General features: G+C 43.9%; 1 protein-coding gene across 1 annotated transcript; it reads left to right on the forward strand.

The window, feature by feature from the left end:
• Nucleotides 1-1,449: 1,449 nt before the first annotated feature.
• slc30a1a (solute carrier family 30 member 1a) lies at nt 1,450-11,338 on the forward strand. The gene is made up of 2 exons (XM_038968153.1): nt 1,450-2,394; nt 8,686-11,338. Exons 1-2 carry the CDS (start codon nt 1,803-1,805, stop codon nt 9,606-9,608), a joined length of 1,515 nt encoding a protein of 504 aa, XP_038824081.1. The 5' UTR covers nt 1,450-1,802; the 3' UTR covers nt 9,609-11,338.
• The last annotated feature ends 7,000 nt before the right edge of the window (nt 11,339-18,338 follow it).

Genomic DNA, 18,338 nt, shown 5'->3' on the forward strand with positions numbered 1-18,338 from the left:
AAATATGAGTCAGAATTTTGGATGAGTTCGCAGCGCATTCCAAACGATGACGTTGAAACGTTTGCATTACGCAACGTGGCTACATAGCAACGCTGGGCTCCGCCCACGTGAAACGGTTGTAAAAATTGACCAACCAAATTGTACATTTATCTCTAACAACCAATAGCAAAATACCAGGCCTTTCCTCTAGTTATGTGTGGAAAGTGGAAACTTAAGCAGCTCGGGTGCAAAGTTCCATGCTGCGTTCACATAATGTCGGAAATTCAGAATCTCCGATTTAAAATTAACATAAATTATTTGCGTAGAGCTTCCTATTGCTTGATTCTGATACTTCCCAAGTGGTTAAACTCGGTATAATTTTTCTACAACGAGCAAGCAAGTCGAACATTTCTGAGTTTCCGACAAGACGGGAACGTGGCATTACTTTCTGTTGAACTGTCAACTGATTGACCTTTTGCCCTTGCTTTATTGTTCCTTTGCCCTTGAATTGTCTCCTGTTTTTCATCTCAAATTGGCGTCATGTACATTATTTTGGTTGCATGATGAAGTTCAACTCTTGGTATGTATGTTTTTAAACTTAATTTACATGTTTTACATAATTAGTTTGCATATACATTTGGTCATGTAAATTATGTGGGAACATAACATGTAGTGAATGGTCTCTTGTAAACATTTAATGCAGATGTAATCAGAGTGATCTATTTTTCTACATGGAAAGTTTATGTTGCATGCATTGATCTCCATGCACACCTCGTAAAGAGTTTATCTGGTGATTGACTGACTTGTTTCACTTCAAACAATGGAAAGGGAAACAAAATGTACAGCCCGGTGATGTACGTAGGCTACTGTGTATCTAAAGGGTTGTAGTTATCAGTATCTCCCACATGATGTCGTCGTTTATCCTTATATTTTCTCTTCATGTTGGAAAGGTTGAAAGATGTTTCGATAGTGGCTGTGGAGAAATCTGCAGGTAAAGCGCTTCCTCCAAAGTGAATCCTGTGAATGTGTGAGGGCCCAGCCCTAGATGCATGGAAAGTTGTTTATTCTATTGAAGTATTGCCAGGACATTTAACCTCTCAAAAGTGTTTGAACAGATTGCGAAATAATACGTCTAGACCTATAGTCTAGTAGGACTAGTCTTCTTTTCAGTTGGGTGCTTGAAACGTAGTCTAACCTAATGTATTTCGAATGGATAAAATTTTGTTAACCACACAGAAATAAGACAAGGGGCCGTGTGCCGATGCTACACACCATCCTAAAAAATGATGAGTCAGAATGTTGGAGGAGTCCGCAACGTCTAAATGTTTGCATTAATCAACGTGGCTACATAGCAACGATGGGCTCCGTCCACGTGAAATGGTTGTATAAATTGACCAACCAAATTCTACTTTATCCCTAACAACCAATAGCAAAAGACCAGGGCGTGCCTCTCAGTCGCCTTATTCCGTGTGGAAACTTTACCGGCTCGGGTGCAAAGTTTCAGCCGTCTGCAAATCGGAGTCTACGGTCAACGTTTCTGGAATATGCCCTTGTCTTTGAGTGTTCCCAATTGTCTGCTTTTGAGGAACCAACATCGGTTTTAGCTGTATCTGGAATTGGAGTCGGTTGTAATCGTATGACAATGACGAATTGTTAGCGACCGTATAAATATTTACAAGACGTGGTGGAATCGCATCATATGCCTATCGATTGGCTCGCATGTTGTAGCTAACGTTACAGCTAGTATACCGTAACATCGTACGTGCATATCGTAAGCTAGCTAGCTAACTCAGTTAACGTTAACAAGTGATCAGCGTAGAGAAATGGCTTGTGAACCTAATCGTGTGCGGCTAGTATGCATGCTTTCATTGACTTTTGGCTTTTTTATCGTGGAGGTTGTCGTCAGTCGGATCACTGCATCTTTAGCAATGCTTTCGGACTCCTTTCATATGCTATCGGATGTCATAGCGCTGCTTGTGGCTTTGGTGGCCGTGCGCTTCGCTCAGAAAACACAATCGACAAATAAAAACACCTTCGGATGGATCCGGGCTGAGGTGATGGGGGCTCTGGTCAACGCAGTGTTCCTCACAGCTCTCTGTTTTACCATAATATTGGAGGCCGTCGAGCGATTCACCAACCCACATGAAATCGAGAAACCCCATGTAGTTATCGGTGTGGGGGCCGCCGGGCTCCTGGTCAACCTCCTCGGGCTGTGCTTGTTCCACGGACACGCAGGTGGTGGACACGGGCACTCCCACGGAGGAGGAGGCCATTCTCATGGAAATAAGAAAAACAAGAGGGGTAAACTATGCAAGTCAGAAAGACCGAATGGATCATCAGGAGAGGAGACCAACAACCTGGTAGGAAGCCACAACAGCCCCCCTAATGGCGTGAACACCGAGAGACGTAGACATGGTAAGTTATGTTAATCATTTGTCTATTACAGTAGCTAGCTATACTGTCAACATACTGTAACGACCCTGGGTTTATAAGCGCGGAAATCGACTCTGCCCCTTGAGCATGCTTTTGCGGCACAGTCGATAGCGCGCCGGACCTCGGGCTAGGAGGTCGAGGGTTCGAGACCTGCTCCCTGCCTGTTTCATTACAATACTGTAACTACTGTACTTGGCTAGCTATGTGGTTTCATCGATTTAAAATAAGATATTTTATTGGGGAGTGGGGGCAGAGGGAGCACACACTCACAATCTCACACAGACAGGGAATTTATTAAAATAACTGAAACTTCTGGGACTTTGCTGACTAAATAACGTAGGCCATAGGCCTACTGAAGATGAAGCGATCTTTAGTCCAAACTAAGCCATCTCTGTGGTGTTCTTGTTAAGGGCAATTCCATGGTAACGGAATTGCCCTGAATGGAATTGCCCTGAGACTCACTTAAATATATGCAAAACAAAAACCATAGATTTTTTGGGAGAACCACGGATAATCGGCCGAGCCGATATCTGGTCGATTTGAACCATTTGTAGTCTGTTCGCACTTCTCGATCATTGCAAAAATGCTGCTATGCAAGCTGCCACTCACTGCCTGAGCCAGGAGCACTGCACAATGCCGAGGAATGTCCAGCAGGGTAAATCAGCAGCGTGCTAGCTCATTCTCCAACAGATAGGTGAAGTATTGAGAGAAATGGATGAGTTGACAGTGTCCTAAATCGAACTCCTGTTGCAAATATTAGTTTAGTTAATTTACCGATAATAGGGCTCATGTGGAGTTGTTTAGAGATACGTCCTGAAGTCTAAAATAAAATCCAGATCATGGAAATTGACAAAAAATAATAGTTTAATAATCATCCCTGATCCCAAATCATGACGTTACGTGGACCGATTTTCATTGAATATATGTCCTTTTATATTCTCAAACTAAAGGCAGACATCTATGATGTCCTTCCATACAGGTGTGACATGCTGGAGTGATGCTTCTATGCAAATGTTGTTGATCAGTAGGCTAATATAAGTCCCAAATGGAAGTTTGAATATGCATTCACCTGTATTGTGAGTAGGCCTATGGCATCTTAATTTACCCAGTTTATCAAGAGATTTACCATTCAAATAAAATGTATCTTATGTAGTAGAATCGTAAAAACATTGTCAAATGTATTGTTTAAAATGAATGCGTATGTGGCTGTCTCTGGAATATTCTGTCATCAAAATCTAATGATATTGCAAATTGGCTCCAAATTAAGATTCAACGTTGTTTGCCGAAAGAATGGGGTGTCAGCTATGACATGACACCTTAGGTTAAAAAAAATATATATATATATTTTGGATATTGAAGTGGATTTACATCCAGTAACAGAGTTGCGGTAACAGAATTTGATCATGGGTCCCTGATCTGTACTACACAGAAATGCATAATTGTTGATATGAATGTCATTGTCATCATGGTGATGTATCATAAATAGGTACACAAATGTATAAACATGCAATATCCTCCTTTTTTATATGTAGGTATTATTCTACACACTGGCTATTATATTGAGAGCCATCATCAAACAAGATCAAATTTGGTTGGACAGGACCAAATCTGAACCAACCATAGACGTCTGTTTCACAAGAGTTGACATTAAAGCTCAGCACATAACAGTATAGTACAGTAAATTATAGTGTACTCTACTGTGTACTGTACTGAACTTTACTCTACTTTTCTTTACTGTACTTTACTCTTTGATGTATTGAATGTACTGTACCAATCATGGATGTCCATGTTTGGGCCAAATGAAGGCCAGTCCAGACGTCTATGGGCGTTGAAATTAAGGCCAGGGCGGACTGACCAAATTTCATCTGAACATAAGCCTAACGGTATGCCAGAGGAAGGGAGGACAGTACACTCGACCCAATTGTGGTTTGTGACTACTATGATTTCCCATTGTAGCCAATACAATTTCAGAAAGTCTGTTACCGATTTGGTAACAATTGCGTTTTAATCACTTCATAATTCATAAACAAAATGTAATTTAACTAGTTGATAGGTCTACCTTGTTACTTCTGTGAAATGTCATTATCCTCCCACCATGAGTGGGAGAAATTAGAAAATATCTTGAAGATATGTGGGTTGTTGGCAATGGAATTTCAAGGCATGAGGTCAGGTTTCTTAAACTTACAAAAGGCTGAAAATTATCTTAAACTAAATATGTGTTTATTAGTTGGCAGGGGTGTTTACTTAATTTTTTTGGTGTGTTTCTAATACCTTTTTTATCAAAGCCTATTCATACTTTTTAGGATGGAAAATTATTGTCAAAAAAAATATGTGCGTGTATATACAGTACCAGTCAAAAGTTTAACCACCTACTTATTCAAGGGTTTTTCTTTATTTGTACTATTTTCTACATTGTAGAATGATAGTGAAGACAAACTATGCAATAACACATGGAATCATGTAGTAACCAAGAAAGTGTTAAACAAATCTAAACATATTTTAGATTCTTCAAAGTAGCCATGTTTTGCCTTGATGACAGCTTTGCACACTCTTGGCATTCACTCAACCAGCATCATGAGGAATGCTGTTCCAACAGTCTTGAAGTAGTTCCCACATATGCTGAGCACTTGTTGGCTGCTTTTCCTTCACTCTGCAGTCCAACTCCTCCCAAACCATCTCAATTGGGTTGAGGTCAGGTGATTGTGGAGGCCAGGTCATTTGACGCAGCGCTCTCTCACTGTCCTTCTTGGTCAAATTGCCCTTACACAGGCTGGAGGTGTGTTTTGGGTAATTGTCCTGTTGAAAAACAAACGATAGTCCCACTAAGCTCAAACCAGATGGGATGGTGTATCACTGCAGAATGCTGTGGTAGCCATGCTGGTTGAGTGTGCCTTGAATTCTAAATAAATCACAGTGTCACCATCACACCCCCTCCATGCTTCACGGTGGGAGCCACACATGTGGAGCTCATCTGTTCACCTACTCTGCGTCTCACAAAGACACAGAGGTTGAAACCAAGAATCTCACATTTGGACTCGTCAGACCAAAGAAAGATTTCCACCGGTCTAATGTCCATTGCTCGTGTTTCTTGGCCCAAGCAAGTCTCTTATTATTGGTGTCCTTTAGTAGTGGTTTCTTTGCAGCAATTTGGCCATGAAGGCCTGATTTTCAAGCAGTCTCCTCTGAACAGTTAATGTTGAGATGTGTCTGTTACTTGAACTCTGTGAAGCATTTATTTGGGCTGCAATCTTAGGTGCAGTTAACTCTAATGAACTTCTCCTCTGCAGCAGAGCTAACTTTGGGTCTTCCTTTCCTGTGGTGGTCCTCATGAGAGCCAGTTTCATCATAGCGCTTAATTTTTGCAACTGCACTTGGCAAAACTTTAAAAGTTCTTGAAATGTTCCGGACTGACCTTCATGTCTTAAAGTAATGATGGACTGTTGTTTCTCTTTGCTTATTTGAGCTGTTCTTGCCATAATATGGACTTAGCCCTATTTGGTAAAAGACCATCTTCTGTATACCACCCCTACCTTGTCACAACACAACTGATTTGCTCAAACGCATTAAGAAGTTAAAAGTTAATTTGTGGAATTTCTTTCCAAGGCACACCTGTTAATTGAAATGCATTCCAGGTGACTACCTCATGAAGCTGGTTGAGAGAATGCCAAGAGTGTGCAACACTGTCATCAAGGCAAAGGGGGGCTACTTTGATTTGTTTAACACTTTTTTTCTTTCTTACTACATGATTCCATATGTGTTATTTCATAGTTTATGTTTTCACTATTATTCTACAATGTAAAGAACACTAAAAATAAAGAAAAACCCTTGAATGAGTCCAAACTTTTGACTGGTACTGTATATATGTGTGTTGTAATTTCTCAAAAATAGACTCTTAGCTATCATTTGACACCCAATTTGACATGCTTATATGGACTTCACATGTTGGTCCTCATGGGTCCTTTTACATGGTAATGACCTTAAAACCCTTTGATATTTCTGCCTTTTGAGGAGAGACATTCAACACAACTGCCCTGTTGATCAAGATGCCAGTCTCACATGGTCTTGGCTGGGTTTCTTCTGTAGTATTGTAGATGGATCAATATCCACTACAATCTCAAACGTGTAACTGGGCTGATGTGTGTCTCCTGGCTTGGGCATCATCAGTATCATCTGTTGCCCTGTAAGCTGTAGGAGCCTTTTTACCAGACCAGTCAAAGACGCATGTGTTGGGAGCATCATAATGAAATCCAGCCCGTCGCTTTAAGTTTTGAACAGGAACCGGGACGGGGCTATTATATTCATAAACTTCAGCGACTGGTATCAGCAGTGACTTGATACAGAACAATGTGGTCCATGACTGTGTCCATTCTGCACACCCATTTTGAAGTACCTTTAGCAGAGGCAATGAGAGTGCAAGACAGACCTTGTAACTCATTCATTATTTTCATCACTTTAGGAAACAATTTTTTATGTCATGTTATCAGGCAATAACTGGATAAATATGACCTCTGAGCTTCTGCATCTGAGCTTGTCAGGGAAAGACCTAATGGTTCCTAAACCTGTGCCCCCTTCATCCTCACTGTCACATAAGTTTGTTTTGAGTTGATCTTTGTTATCTGAAGAATCTAGCCCCCACTCAGCCTGCAGATGTCTTACATCAGGTGTGTCAAACTCATTCCATGGAGGGCCGAGTGTCTGCAGCTTTTTGGGTTTTCCTTTCAATTAAGACCTGGACAACCAGGTGAGGGGAGTTCCTTACTAATTAGTGACCTTAATTCATCAATCAAGTACAAGAGGTGGAGCAAACACCCGCAGACACTTGGCCCTCCGTGGAATGAGTTTGACATGTGTTTTACATGGTGGCGGGCGAGTCATGACTTGTTACAAAACCAAACTGGTGGGAGTCCCGCCATCCTGATTTGGTCACTCCAATTGCATTGGGTAAATTAATGAATATTTGAACTGTTACACATTCAAATCGTGACCTTTTTATGAAGACACTTGATCTCTATTGTCACTACTGGTGCTGCTACACCCATAACAGGAGGAAGTTGGCTTCTTTCACAAAACCCATGTGTTTAAGCCATTTTCTTTCTGTTTATACTTGTGTTAAATCACTGTCACATGCCTTCAGGGATTCATGTCCCCTATTGTTTTGTCATATTAACAGGATATCATGATTTAGACTTGGTGATCCTCCAGTTTCAGGTAAAACATTGTTTGACCATCTTCTTGCTGATACTAAGGGTTGGGAACTGAGAGCTGCCCTTGGCCTTGCTTCCTGTTGGTACAGAAAAGGGTAGAACCAGGAGACTGTCATTTCCCCCCAACCCTGGGCCTGTCAGGCTCTGCCAGTTTCAATAAATTGAGCCCATTTCTCCCTTCTCCGTGCACTGGTCGCTGCCACCCGGCCATCCATACATCATCGAAGGCAGTGACCGACACCCAGACTATTAGCCCGATGAATTTCCCCTACGTCGCTGTGTGCCAAGCCAGAGGCTATTAGCCTAGCACTGTTTCTGGTGCCATTGGGCATTATGTAACTGTATGAGCTGTAGTGTCGTGCTAGGCCGTCTCACTTGTCTGCAGACACCATTTGAATATCCTCGAGGTGTTAAGCAGGGGAGTCGGTTGTGGTTGGTTAATATACTGGCTTCCACCACCACACTGGTTGTAGTTCATGTCTAGAACTGGAGGCCTGCCTCAGGTGATGTCTTATGGCCTATTTTCTTTCCCACGTCAAAGTAAATGGGTTTCATGTCTAACACGACTTAGCTTCCTATGAAGGTGTTTATCACCTGGGGCAGCCGTAACTTACGGTACCTCAACCATGTCCTCCAAAAACCCTGACGCAGTCATCAATCATTATGCTTTGTTTGGGTCACTAGTTGGACCAGTCAGCTGATAAATTGCAGCGGGACTCGTGAGTCATTCACGATTTATGTATTAGTCATTCCTCGTCTTTGAAAAAAATCTCAATTTTCTTTTCTCCATCCCTTGGAAGAGTGCCCCCCCCCCCCCCCCACCATTTTCTCTGACATTCTTCCTTCCGTCCTCTCAAATATGTGGGCTCTGTTTAAATGCTGTAAAAATGCATCCTTCCTACCTATCTGAATTGCCTGTCATTGGGGATAGTGGTCACTCTGCTTTCACCTATCTAATCACTTATAGGTCGATGCTTATCTCAAGGAAGGAAGGATGAATTTGTGACAGGGCTGTGCTTTTGCCTCCCTTGTACTTCTTTAACCCCTCGTCTCTGTCTTCTTCCTTCAGAGATTGTTTGTAACGACAGTGAGATGCAGATGAACGGCAGCGCTCCCTACGAGGAGCTGGACTACAGCCACGACGAGGCCTCGCTCAACATGCGCGGCGTCTTCCTACATGTGCTGGGCGATGCCCTGGGCTCTGTCATCGTGGTGGTCAACGCCCTCATCTTCACCTTCGTATGGCGGCCGTGCCCCCCCGGCGAGACCTGCTTCAACCCATGCATCGACAGCCACTCCACCGAGGGCAACAGTTCTAGCTTTCAACGGACCATGGTGGGACCGTGCTGGGTGCTGTACCTGGACCCCACGCTGTGCATCATCATGGTGGGTATCCTGCTCTACACCACCTACCCACTGCTCAAGGAGTCTGCACTGATCCTCCTGCAGACGGTGCCCAAGCAGATCGACATGCACCGCCTCAACGAGCGGCTGCTCTTGCTGGACGGCGTGCTGGCCATCCACGAACTGCACATCTGGCAGCTGGCGGGCTCACGCATCATCGCCACGGCGCACATAAAGTGTCACGACCCCACGTCCTACATGGACGTGGCCAAGCGCATCAAGGACTTCTTCCACGACGAGGGCATCCACGCCACCACCATCCAGCCCGAGTTCGTTACCATCAACTCCGAGTCAAGTGCGTCCCTCTGCGAGCTCTCCTGCCGGACGCAGTGCGCACCTAAGCTGTGTTGTGGCGCTGCTGACAAGCTGGGCGTGGCTGGTGCTGGTCCGGTGGGCACGGAGAAGATCCTGAGCGGTGAGGGGAATGCGCTGGCAGCCTCGGCCATAGATGTAATCAACGAGACCCTAGAGGGAGCAGCAGGACCCGGAGCTGCAGTCCTGGAGCAGGCGGCCACTGCAATTGTCCAGGTGGTTCCTCAGCCGGAGCCCGAGGTCGTCATCACCCGGGAGGTGGAGTCTTCTCTGTGAGAGAGACCAGACCAGACGGTCAGAGGAGTTTTTTTTTTAAAGTGCGGGCTAAACTTGCCGACGGGTTGTCGTTTGTACAGCGCTCTCGGTTTCTGGAGACGGGTTGAAAAATGGCTCCACCGCCGCGGTCTGGTTTGATGACACCCTCTGTTCTGAGCCCCTAACCCTCCCACTGCCCCCCCTCCACAACCTACCCCTCGCCACCTTTACATCCTCGCCTCTGAGCCCCTCACCCCTGGCCCACTCTGAGTGTCACAGAGAGCAGCACATTGATGATACTTGTGACTTCACCTCTCACCCAGGCTGGGGTTCGGCCTGGTCTGGCCTGCTGCATGTGTGGCCTACCCCTCGTTAGCACCATGTTGTGATGTGTGTCGTCCTGTCCCTCCATGGTGTCTCTGTGCCAAAGCTTCTCAATGCAGGGCAGAAAGGACAAGGGGAGACTCCAACAAGGACAAAGAGCAAATACGACATATGCAAGGCAACGCACACCTGTCTACCCCGCAGGTTTTTTAAATCGATCTCTGAACCTTTCATTTATGTATTATTACATTTCTGTTGGATAGGCTTTGAACATCTCTATTTTATTAGCCTCGGGCGCCCAATGGAAAATGATTATATTACAACAAAAATATTTATGTATTTAAGTTTAGTAATGATCTATTTCTCTCTGTCAATGCTTTCATAATATTTAGTTTGGATGATGGATTACATTTTTTGTAATTGTTCTGCCACTTGAATATTTGACAAACCATCTATGCTGTAGACTTGTTTTTGAAATTGTGCATTTTACTTTTAATTATGACTTCTTTTCTGGCCTTGACTCTGTTTTAATGGTTGTTGTGAGTTGAATGCAGATGCTGTGTAAAAAATGTAAAAAACCTCAAACCTCGCCTTTATTTCAAACTGAGTTTAAATGGCACTGAGTACAGTTGAAATAAGTACTGTAGGTTAGCCTATCTTGTATTGGCAAACTTCGACAAACATCAAATCGGCCTTGCAAGCCTGTGCGTCTCTCACTGAAATAAAATGTGTACTACAAAATGTCAACAACTATATTGTTTTAAATCTATGCTGGAGGACATTCAGATGGGTTGTTGAAATTCATACTAATATTCCTCATGTGTTGAGGAAGGGACCTAGTCAAAATCCATGCTGAACGTTTTTAGTTTCTAGTCCTTCTGCTGCAACTTTGCATGACCAAACTGAAGTGTTATTTGAATCACAGAGCTTCAAAACAAGCCAACAGTGCTGCAAAAAAGTAGCCTACTTCCTTGTTTTCTCAGATGGCAAGAATAACTTTTATCGAAATGTCACTTGGGCCTAAGCTTTTCCTTTCTTTGTAGTGAATGGGTTTGTTATGCTTCATGTGCCGATTTTACAGTAATCTTAGTGGCCTTTTTAATAGAAGGAAATCTGATCATTCCTCATCCAGTATCATTTATCATCACAAAGATATCATTTTATATGATGATTCAAGGATGCATTTCAGATATCCACTCAAAGTAAATGTGTATGCAGTATAGAAGCATTGTATTGGGAAATGTATTTTGACACGTTTCTTTGTTTTGAAAATGTCTGGTTACTATTATTCGGTATCTTTGAGACCCGATCTCTCTCTGTGCAAAATTGAGTTGTCGTTTTTTGGATTTTAGATGTGTTTTTGATATATTACAGTACCTGTCAATGTGTCATTGTGAAAATTAAACATGCTTGTTTGGTACAGTTAAGCTGTTCTGTGTTTGTCTAGTTACATACTGTTTCTTTGGACATTAGGTCTACACTTAAGTCACACACGCAGTTAATATCTGCAATGATACTGATCCAGTAGACTGGTCTAGAAGTAAGACTATTAAAGCCACTTGAAGGCCTTAGAAAATACATGTAACCGTACTGCTTCTTAGCCATTTCAAATGCCATCTTCCACAATATATCTACATTGAACGTTTGAAAGGGAATCTACAGTGGGAACAAACGTCATTAGTGACTGAGAATTAGCGTCCATCTCCAGGCAGGGCAGTATGCCATATTAGCCCCTGGCCTAGCTCTGTAGCCCAGTGAACAGCCCTGAGGCAGATGGCCTTATGTAAGCGGCCCTGGGGGAGCATTCCACAAAGCCAAACGGCTCTAGTAGTCTATACAGCATTCCAGCGTCCTGCTGCCTCTGCCCACATTTACCTGGCCTGGTTAAACCAGACAACACCGCACTCACCATTGTTTCACTTTATTTACATTTGAGTCCCAGGCTGCTACCCGTAGTGATTGGAAAATGTGGCCAAATGGTTCAGGGAGGTGGGGGTCGGCATGTGGTAGGTCTCTATTGTCTGGGTTTATTAAAGTTTTTTTTCTGTAACACCATTTAGAATGGGGTTTTGTATGCATTGAAATAGTCTCTAGAAAGATAAAGCTGATCAGGTGGCAATTTGACAGAAGCCATTGTCGGAACATTAACTTGAATTGGGATGCATGTTCTATAGATACAATTATAGCAATAGTATGTTCCCTCTGGCCATCAACCATAGCTGAAAGCTTACATAACATTTTTTAATTTTTTAAACTAAGTCAGTTAAGAACAAATTCTTATTTACAAGGACGGCCTACCCTGGCCAAACCCAGACAATGTGCGCTATGGGACTCCCAATCACGACCGGATGTGATACGAACAAGGGTCTGTAGTGACACCTCTAGCACAGAGATGCAGTGCATTAGACCACTGTGCCACTCGGGAGCCCTAGTGCTGATGACTTGCTGGTTTAATCTGTCCAGACACCTTTCTGAGGATGTTTCCCTGATCTGATTTTAATAGATATAGTTTCCTGTTGACTACCTATTCGTTTAGCCTTTGTTGCGTACATTGATGATGTAGCCTGTGCTTACAAATGTGTTGGCTAGGAGGAATCACTTCAGCTAGACCTTTTTAACCTGTGAGCTTTGGTCCACCTGCTCTAGCCTTTTTTAGAGAGCATTCAATTCAGCCCTGTGTCCCCCCCTCAACCATCCCCAAACCCCCTTTTCCAACAACCCTCACTCCACCCACCCATCACACAACCTGGCTGGACACAAGTGAACAAAGCCAGTGAGACAGATGGTCTGGTCCTCCACGGACATAATGACCAGTCCTACCATCCTTCCCCCATAGACCGCTGGGTGGAGCAACCCAGTGCTGCAGTGAGGCCCTGTGAGGCAGAACCCAGTGGTCAGTCAGTGAGGCTCAGTGAGGCAGAACCCAGTGGTCAGTCAGTGCAGCTGTGAGGCCCTGGGTCTCCACTGTTGTTCCAGAGAGCTAGCTGCCATCGCTGTCCCCTAACCTCTAACCCTCCTCCCACAGAGTACAGATGACATCTACAGTTTGGTTCAATGGGCTTGGCACACTCCGACTTTAAGGGGAAGAGATGGTTAAATGGTTACATAATACACTGCTGACAGGCCAGTTTCACGTCTGCTTTCTCCACAGAAAAACAAAATAATAAAGGTACCAAAACTACCAAGTTGAGGTCATTGAAAGTTGGTTCTGAATCAGAAGTTTTTTCAAGGCACATCAGATCACACAGACAACCCTGAATGTGTCCCTACCAGTAAGAACACCCATCATTTCCTATAAATAGATTAAGTAACCAAAATCGAACTATTAGTAATTAATTACTCTCTACATTTGTAATAATAATGTCCACAATGACCACAGGATGAACCATTGAGAGTGCCCTAGAGAATGTCAGTGATATTGCCAAGCTAGTAAGAATAGTCTGTAATGGGAATGATCTAGGCAAGGGGGATATAGACTGAGAGATAGGCCTAGTGGGGAACTACATATTTTTATTGAACTAGTCAGTTAAGAACAAATTCTTATTTACAATGACGGCCTAACCCAGACACCCCTGGTCCAATTGTGTGCCGCCCTATGGGACTCCCAATCATAGCCATTTGTGATACAGCTTGGAATCGAACCAGGGTCTGTAGTGATGCCTCTAGCACTGAGATACAGTGCCTTAGACCGCTGTACCACTCGGGAGCACTATAGGAGGGTCAACACCAAAGGATTAGAAAGAGAAAATAACTGCCAAAATGGATTATACCATAATGCCCCACCCCTCCCCCACAACACTTCCCACAGCCCCTTCCTCGAAGTCGAATCACATGACAACTGTGTAGGTTCTGTCCCAAATGGCACTCTATTCCCTATGTAGTGTACTACTTTTGACCAGGGCCCCTAGTTGTGCACTATATATGGAATAGGGTGCCATTTGGGACACAGTCCTACTGAGAAAAGAGCTGTCCCATCCCTGGGAGATTAGGGAATGTTGGAATGTTACATGTCAGATGATGATAATGATGATGCTCACCCAGGAACGAAGGCTCACATGGTGGCCAACAGTGACACAACACCAAGTTGACACTCTTAGCTCAAAACTCTCTCTGCTGAAATGTATTTATTCTGTCACTCACGTTTGATGTTTTGTCTCACTTTTTGAGATATAATGTTTTGGTTAGTTACAATAAAATGGAATAAACTCCAACACACTGGAGAGCTTAGATTCTCCACAAAACATGTAATGTTCTCTATGCACCTGGAAATACGATATGTGTGCAAGCAATACTTTTTTGTGACAGACCCACACAGTTCATTCAATGCAAATCATTTTATTTTACTCAAGGCAGGTCTCTTCTACTGCTTCACAGAACAGACACCATTTTGTGTGCTGGAAGGAGAGAAGAAACAAGGGTGAGAAAAGTAAAGGAAGGAATGGGTTAATCTCCCCCCAGGGCGGAGTATACTGTATGCCTCATGCCTCACTCAGCATTTTCTCAGACTTTGATCATAGTTGAGTTGAGTGGGTTCAACCTGCAATAATGAACGCCTCACTGATAAACCAACTGCCAACGACATCAACATGACCCAGGTGTAATACTCACCCTCTTTATTGTGTAATCAATAGATAAAGCATTTAGCACAACACCTTAAACTAACATCTCATGGCTCTAGATCAATTGGCCCATGTGAAAGACATGCACGGTTATCAACTACTTATACACATGTTGATGTTGTTGTTATAATAACTGTGTGTGTACTGTTATATCTTCAGTTGACTTGAGTTCTGGCCCTTCAACTAGCATGATCAAAAGTAGAGCCAACACTTGTTGGCAGTGTTGGGGAAGCTGCTCTGAAAACATAGTTTACCAAACTACCAATTACTTCACACTGGAAGAAGTTAAGCTACACTAAAGCTATCCTAAAGAAACATATAGTTTACTTCACTAAAGTTACTATGAAAAAGTAGTTCACTACATCCAAACTACTTTGAAAAATTACCCTATGTAAATCTGAAATGTCATAGACAACAAATTGCAACATATCACTCTGGAGTATGTGATGATGGCGCCGGGGGGGGATGCTTGCCGTCTTATTGGCTCTTAACCAACCATGCTATTTTGTTTGTTTTTTTGCGTTGTTCGTAACTTGTTTTGTACATAATGTTGCTGCTACCGTCTCTTATGACCGAAAAGAGCTTCTGGACATCAGAACTATGATTATTCACCTCAGATTAGACAAAGAGCTTTTCTTTATTGAGTCGGACGGGATGGATATACTACAGACACCCGACCAGGCCCAGATCCCCGTCATTCGCTGGAGAAGGAAACAGAGATTTCGCGGAAAAAGATCAGGGTGCCTTATGAGGAACAGGGGACAATTTGGCTTTGCCTTCTGTCATGCTAGCTAACGTTCAATTGCTGGAAAATAAATGGGACGAACTGAAAGCATATTTAAACTACCAACGGGACATTAAAAACTGTAATATCTTATGTTTCACCGAGTCGTGGCTGAACGACGACATTAAGAACATACAGTTGACGGGTTATAAACTCTATAGAACAGCAGCCTCTGGTAAGAAACGGGGCGGGGCCTATGCTTAAATGTAAACAACAGCCGGTGCACGATATCTAAGGAAGTCTCAAGGTTTTGCTTGCCTGAGGTAGAGTATCTCATGATAAGCTATAGACCACACTATCTACCTAGAGAGTTTTCAGCTGTATTTTTCGTAGCTGTCTACATACCACCACAGACCGATGCTGGTACTAAAATCGCACTCAATGAGCTGTATACCGCCATAAGCAAACAGGAAAATGCTCATCCAGAGGCGGTGCTCATAGTGGCCAGGGACTTTAATGCAGGGAAACTTAAAATCAGTTTTACCTAATTTCTATCAGCATGTTAAATGTGCAACCAGAGGGAAAACAAATTCTAGACCACCTTTACTCCACACAGAGACAGGTACAAAGCTCTCCCTCGCCCTCCATTTGGCAACTCTGACCATAATTCTATCCTCCTGATTCCTGCTTACAAGCAAAAATGAAAGCAGGAAGCACCAGTGACTCGGTCTATAAAAAAGTGGTCAGATGAAGCAGATGCTAAACCACAGGACTGTTTGCTAGCACAGACTGGAATATGTTCTGGGATTCTTCTGATGGCACTGAAGAGTACACCACCTCAGTCACTGGCTTTATCAATAAGTGCCTCGAGGACGTCGTCCCCACAGTGACTGTACATACATACCCCAACCAGAAGCCATGGATTACAGGCAACATTAGCACTAAGCTAAAAGGTAGAGCTGCCGCTTTCAAGGAGCGGGACTCTAACCCGGAAGCTTATAAGAAATCTCGCTATGCCCTCCGACAAACCATCAAACAGGCAAAGCGTCAATACAGGACTAAGATCAAATCGTACTACACCGGCTCCGACGCTCATTGGATGTGGCAGGGCTTGCAAACTATTACAGACTACAAAGGGAAGCACAGCTGAGAGCTGCCCAGTGACACGAGCCTACCAGACGAGCTAAATAACGTCTGTGCTCGCTTCGAGGCAAGTAACACTGAAACATGCATGAGAGCTTCAGCTGTTCCGGACAACTGTGTGATCACAAACTCCGTGGCCGATGTGAGTAAGACCTTCAAACAGGTCAACATTCACAAGGCCGCAGGGCCGGACATATTACCAGAACGTGTACTCCGAGCATGCGCTGACCAACTGGCAAGTGTCTTCACTGACATTTTCAACCTCTCCCTGTCTGAGTCTGTAATACCAACATGTATCAAGCAGACCACCATAGTCCCTGTGCCCAAGAACACTAAGGTAACCTGCCTAAATGACTGCCGACCTGTAGCACTCACGTCTGTAGCCATGAAATGCTTTGAAAGGCTGGTCATGGTTCACATCAACACCATCATCCCAGAAACCCTAGACCCACTCCAATTTGCATACCGCACCAACAGATCCACAGAGGATGCAATCACTATTGCACTCCACACTGCCCTTTCACACCTGAACAAAAGTGAGACCTATGTGAGAATGCTATTCATTGACTACAGCTCAGCGTTAGTGCCCTCAACACCATAGTGCCCTCAAAGCTCATGACTAAGCTAAGTACCTTGGGACTAAACACCGCCCTCTGCAACTGGATCCTGGACTTCCTGACGTGTCGCCCTCAGGTGGTAAGGGTAGGTGACAACACATCCGCCATGCTGATCCTTAACACGGGGGCCCCTCAGGGGTGGATGCTCAGTCCCCTCCTGTACTCCCTGTTCACTCATGACTGCATGGCCAGGCACGACTCCAACACCATCATTAAGTTTGCTGATGATACAACAGTGGTAGGCCTGATCACCGACAACGATGAGACAACCTCTCCCTCAACATGATCAAGACAATAGGAGATAATTGGAGATAATTGTGAGATAATTGTGGACTACAGGAAAAGGAGGACCGAGCACGCCCCCATTCTCATTGACGGGCTGTAGTGGAGCAGGTTGAGAGCTTCAAGTTCCTTGGTGTCCACATCACCAACAAACTAACATGGTCCAAGCACACCAAGACAGTCTTGAAGAGGGCACGACAAAACCTATTTGACATGGGTCCTCAGATCCTCAAAAGGTTTTACAGCTGCAGCCTTGAGAGTATCTTGATGGGTTGCATCACTGCCTGGTATGGCAACTGCTCGGCCTCTGACCGCAGGGCACTACAGAGGGTAGTGCGTGCAGCCCAGTACATCACCGGGGCCAAGCTTCCTGCCATCCAGGACCTCTATACCAAGCGGTGTCAGAGGAAGGCCCTAAAAATGGTCAAATACTCCAGCCACCCTAGTCATAGACTGTTCTCTCTGCTACCACACAGCAAGCGGTACCGGAGCGCCAAGTCTAGGTCTAAGAGGCTTCTAAACAGCTTCTACCCCCAAGCCATAAGACTCCTGAACAGATAATCAAATGGCTACCCAGTCTACTTGCATTGCCCTCCCCCCCACCCTCTTCTACTCTGCTGCTACTCTCTGTTATTATCTATGCATAGTTACTTTAATAACTCTACCTATATGTACATATTACCTCAATTACCTCGACACTGGTGCCTCCGCACATTGACTCTGTACTGGTACCCCCTGTATATAGCCTCGCTATTGTTATTTACTGCTGCTCTTTAATTATTTGTTTTTCTTATCTCTTACTTTTTTTGGTATTTTCTAAAACTGCATTGTTGGTTAAGGGTTTGTAAGTAAGCATGTCACTTTGAGGTCTACACCTGTTGTATTCGGCGCATGTGGCAAATACAATTTAGCTTATTAAACACAAAAACAATGTTTCAAGTGAGGATTGGGCAGGTCCGATGTCGGAAAAGAAAACCAAATATTCCCTACTTCACCCATATTTGGTTTTCATTTAGCAAAAAAGTCGTGTTTAGTTCCAGTA

The sequence above is a fragment of the Salvelinus namaycush genome, chromosome 29 (genome assembly GCF_016432855.1).
Source record: "Salvelinus namaycush isolate Seneca chromosome 29, SaNama_1.0, whole genome shotgun sequence".
NCBI classification, from domain to species: domain Eukaryota; kingdom Metazoa; phylum Chordata; class Actinopteri; order Salmoniformes; family Salmonidae; genus Salvelinus; species Salvelinus namaycush.